Consider the following 4,780-nt stretch of genomic DNA (forward strand, 5'->3'; position numbering starts at 1 on the left):
TGGTGACAATCATGACTCGTGCATCAACGTACGATCAAAGTCATGATCATCATTCATCAGCACGACCTTAATACAGATAGAGAGCTTCTCCAAATTCCTCTAAAAATATATAGAATTCATTCCTAACTAGTCCTCTAACATTATTCTGTACTAGAGGAGATAGAATGATTATAGTTACAATTCATGAGTGTGAGTCACAGCAGTAGCAGTCCGACTGCAGCCACACTGTGTGACTCTGATACTTGAGAGTTGTTGTTAGTTCGTCAACCAGTAAAGATGTCGAAGATATAAAATGACAGCTGTAGGAATAGATCCGACGACCTCCCGAATCGCAACCACAGCCCTTATCCACTCGAACAATTAAACTTACTTCAACTCCATCTCTACCTCCTTCAGCTCTTCACTCTCCTCATTTCCAGCATCCATCTCATAAGCTTCCTTCAACAACTTAATACCTGATCATCACGGACAAAACCTCCCCGCCAGGATTAGAACCAGAGACCTCGCTACTTACCAAAATACAGGAACAAGGCGATGCACGTATAATGTGTGAAATTTTTGCTCAGTAGAGTTGGCAGTAGGAAGCCCAAGGCAGCAGACAATACCTACAATGCAGTTTATCATGAAACAGTTAACACATTCCAGTGTTAGAAATTATGCACATGATCATCAACTGCATGTGTTGGTGACAATAGGAAATTTCGGAAAATCTCATACGGGGTTTCTGTACATTTCTACCCGAGTTCGTATATAGACTCCTATAATTAGTGGAGGAAACTCAGGAGAGCGAACATTTATTTTTCCGGGATACGTCCGTGTTGGAGGAGAAAGTTTGCTTTCCTCAGCTGCGCTCACGAGTTTTCTCACTGATTATGGGAGTCTATATACGAACAAGGGTAGAAATGTACAGAAACCGACTATGTAGTTGATGACCATATGCATATTTTCCCCTCACACTGCTTCCCGAGCGACTGAGCATCCCTACCCCTCCTCACCGTCATCAACGCCAGCGCTCCTATTGCCCCCAGGAAAACTATGATGTGATTGTGTTTCATCGACAACACCGCTGCGATGAAGAAAGTCTTATCGCCGATTTCTGCGCACAATATCATCAAAAACGATGCCAAGAAGGCGCCCAAGTAACCGCTGCCAGCCATCGCTGTTGATAAACCTGACATGATGTTAACCATTAGTGGTAAGAACAATCAAACTCATAACATCATCAGAATCGCTGAGATTTTGTAGTCGTGCACTCTGCACTACTTCATCCCCCCTTCCCCCAGAGAAAACGTAGTATCGTAAACCCAAAAAATATTCAAAAAATGGTGTGATAAAATTAGTGTAATTATCAACAGCCATATCATCACCAACACAGGAAATAGTTTAAAATACTATGACCCCGCTTATACGATTTTGAGCCCTCCACTACATCACGTATTCGAAAAATGGTGTCTTTATCAAGAAAACTATGAAGTCTATTATCTGTCGTTTTATTAACGAATAGGAAACTCTTGATGGAATGTAGAGATTCAACCAACAATTTGACTCCTAAAATCATCGTAAAAACTGCAAGCTAAAGCTGTGGAATTTAACGACTACCCGTTTTACGTGAAGTGGCGGCCTAAAACTAGTAGTCGTGAAATATTTCATTCCCTAGTGTTTTTCATATCACTAGGGTGGTGAAACTCCAATTTGCTCTACAAATGCCAAGAACCTGCGTTTTCTATTCAGAAATTGATGATAGTGAACAAACTGTCGCTATCACAATTCCGAAAGAAAATTACTCTCATCACATCACATGTTCATATTTATGCGATATACTTCCCATTAATCTCGGAAAATAATAACACACATTCGCATTTCGAATTGGCACACATTCTCCCTGAGAATCTATAATTTCCATTCCAGGAGCCGCACAGAGAATTCACATCTTCTACGCTCACCTCCAACACACTAGCATGTGCAATACTCAACACAATTGGCCCTCCCATTATTCCCACTAATGTGATTCTTCTGCTAATACATCCTAGGCTCTTCTTTCCCATATAATGCGGATATATTCCGTGTTGAGTTGATATTCCACATGCATATTTAGTCCCGACAGAAAACACCTTCATTTTCAATCGCGTATCAAAACATTCCAGCTCAAAATAATCGCTTCAGACGTTGATTTTTACTCATTGTGAAGTGATGCCACCCGAAATAGATTCTGAGTTTCAGAACTAGTCTCAGATCTATAACAGGAGTGATAGACTCCTAAGGGAAAATCAAGATTTGGATGGACATCTAAAATCACTCGCTTGGGTATGAATGTTAAGGAAAGAAGACACATTTCCTTCCCACTTCTTCCGGAAGGCCCTTTAGAAAGAATTAAGATACGTTTAAGGTCGATCGCTGTTCACCACGTACGAAAACATTTCTCCTTATTCACAGGCGGACCACACTCATACCGCTCTCCACTGAACGTCTCTCCGATCAGATGGAATACCACCCTGCGAAGCCTTTGCTAGTACCTTCCATGCTGCGTGTGAGAAGACCCTGAGACCTAGAGCCATTCAAGCCTGCATCCTCCTCTCCCGCTGCTGCTGCCATCAGCAATGCTAACGTGGTAAGTATTGAGGAAAACATATTAACTCTTGATGGGAACACTGAATAGTGTTAGTGATGATAACACTAAACTGCATATAGTTGTCGCAATCCTGCGAAAGACGATTGAGAAGTGCTCAAGATAACAAGATACAAAGCGTGACCGATATTCACGTGAGTTCGTAGCTTTTTGCTAAGAAGACCGATCCGCTCTGAGAGGAGAAACGAGATATTTCACCCCTCCCTCCTCCCACCCAGCAAGGGATCCCTGGGTCATCCAGCGTGTGTGAAATACGTAATAGATCTTCGTCCGCATGTTCAATCTCAAGCTCCCAAAGCACATCCAAGGCCCGTCGCAATCGACCCAACCCAGGCAAAACCTTTACTAGACAGTCATCTCGTGCAGTGCGCACCTTAACAGGTCTCATGGAGAGTGCACGAACCACTAGGTTGAGAAATTCTGAGAGATATCAAGTTATCAAGATTTAAAACGGTTTCATATGCGGCTGTTAGATTAGCAGTGCTAATCGTTCTCTCGCTCAATCGAGGTTGACCGACCGCTCGACTGAGGCTGATAGCCTACCCTTGAGGAGGGTCCTCGGTGATGCTTACGTAGACCCGGCAAGCGTAGGCCGTTTTCTGGGCTTATTTTTGCTAATCTCATGATGAGATTCTCATCTAGTGGTACTGTAACTATTCCCACTACTGCTCTAACCAGAGGCCAAGCCAACGCTCGACTACCACTAACGACTAGCACTACTACTACTGTCTCGACTAGTGGCCCTGTGACTAGCAGTACTACTACCTTACCTAGTCCTGGGACTAGCACGATTACTGCCTCCAAGGCAGTGCCTCTGCCAGTGGTCCTCCCACTAGCACTGCCTCTGCCTCGACTAGTGGTTCTGTAAGTAGCACCACTATTGCTTCAACCAGTGATTCTGTGACTAGCAGAGCTATTACCTCACCTATTCGTCCTGGGATTTCTACGATTACTGCATCAACCAGTGGTCCTATGACTAGCACTAACTCTGCCTCGACTACTAGTCGAGGCAGGACCACTACACCTTTTCAATCTCAAATCTTTTGTCTACTACTACTACCACTACTACTACTACTATGATTATTATAGCAACTCGTTGCTATGTAACTAGCTTGGTTTACCTCAACTTCATCATTCCCTTGACAGTGCTTGAGTATCGCTTTAGCGAGGGAAGTGGGATGTATCGATTCTGTCATCAGTGATCACGAGTGACAACACGAATTCGGGTCTTCTCACGTACTTAACTTCGTTTGCGTTGAACAGTGTCCAATGCTGTGATTTTATTTAAATTATTTGGTATAACTCTGTGACCTACTATGATGACTAAAGGATTATTAAATCGCTAGTAATGATGCCATTACATACACCTTTATTACTGTCTAAATCATGCATATTACCGTCAGAATATTAGACTCTTCCCGATTTCATGCGTATTATTTCTGACATCGCTATCTCGATTGGAACGCGTGAGAAATCTAGAGTGGTTCGTAAGTTACGAATCGTTATTAGGAAAACTGAACCAATTACATCAGGAAAATGCTTCCTCAAATACAAAGTATGTTCTCGATATCAGTTGTTTTCGTGTCGTGCGCTGAGTCGGTGATGCCGATTCGTCTCGAGCGAGATTCATTACATACCAATAGCACACCTCTTGGACACAGTATGGCAATCTCAAGCTATTGCAAGTATACTAGCATATGCCTCAAAGAATAGCTGTAAATTAGTGCATATAGCCCGAATTTATAAGGTATTGGCAAGGCAATATAATTTGAGGACGCGACCAGATGTGTAGATGCCCCCATGCTGCTTGACACCAAACATAAAGTGGTCCAAGTACCACTCCTTTCCGAAATTTTCGAAATGTTCGAATTCACATGTTGATGCGTGCGTATGGCGTGCACAAAAGTATCGTCAGAGCAGTTTCACGGGAGATAGGAGATTTTTTTACGGTCCAAGACCATTCATCCGAATGGAGAAGGGAAAGATGTATAGTATGGTAATCATAAATCTCTCGCCAAAGCAACGAACCGCGCGACTTCAGCGGTATTTCTACCAACGTAATCGCATCTGTCCGGTTCCAGAGAAGAAAGGCCAAAACAACGTAATCTGACCTCTCTAAATCTGGGACACCTAAAGAGTCTATGATCTACATCA

General features: G+C 42.9%; 1 protein-coding gene across 1 annotated transcript; it reads right to left on the reverse strand.

Moving 5' to 3' along the window:
- Positions 1 to 366: 366 nt before the first annotated feature.
- Pmar_PMAR029338 (conserved hypothetical protein) lies at positions 367 to 1,190 on the reverse strand (the record flags this gene model as incomplete). Its single annotated transcript, XM_002782425.1, has 3 exons — positions 367 to 455; positions 515 to 605; positions 996 to 1,190. 3 exons carry the CDS (start codon positions 1,188 to 1,190, stop codon positions 367 to 369), a joined length of 375 nt encoding a protein of 124 aa, XP_002782471.1.
- Between the last annotated feature and the right edge of the window lie 3,590 nt (positions 1,191 to 4,780).

The sequence above is a fragment of the Perkinsus marinus genome, assembly GCF_000006405.1.
Source record: "Perkinsus marinus ATCC 50983 genomic scaffold scf_1104296939758, whole genome shotgun sequence".
NCBI classification, from domain to species: domain Eukaryota; phylum Perkinsozoa; order Perkinsida; family Perkinsidae; genus Perkinsus; species Perkinsus marinus.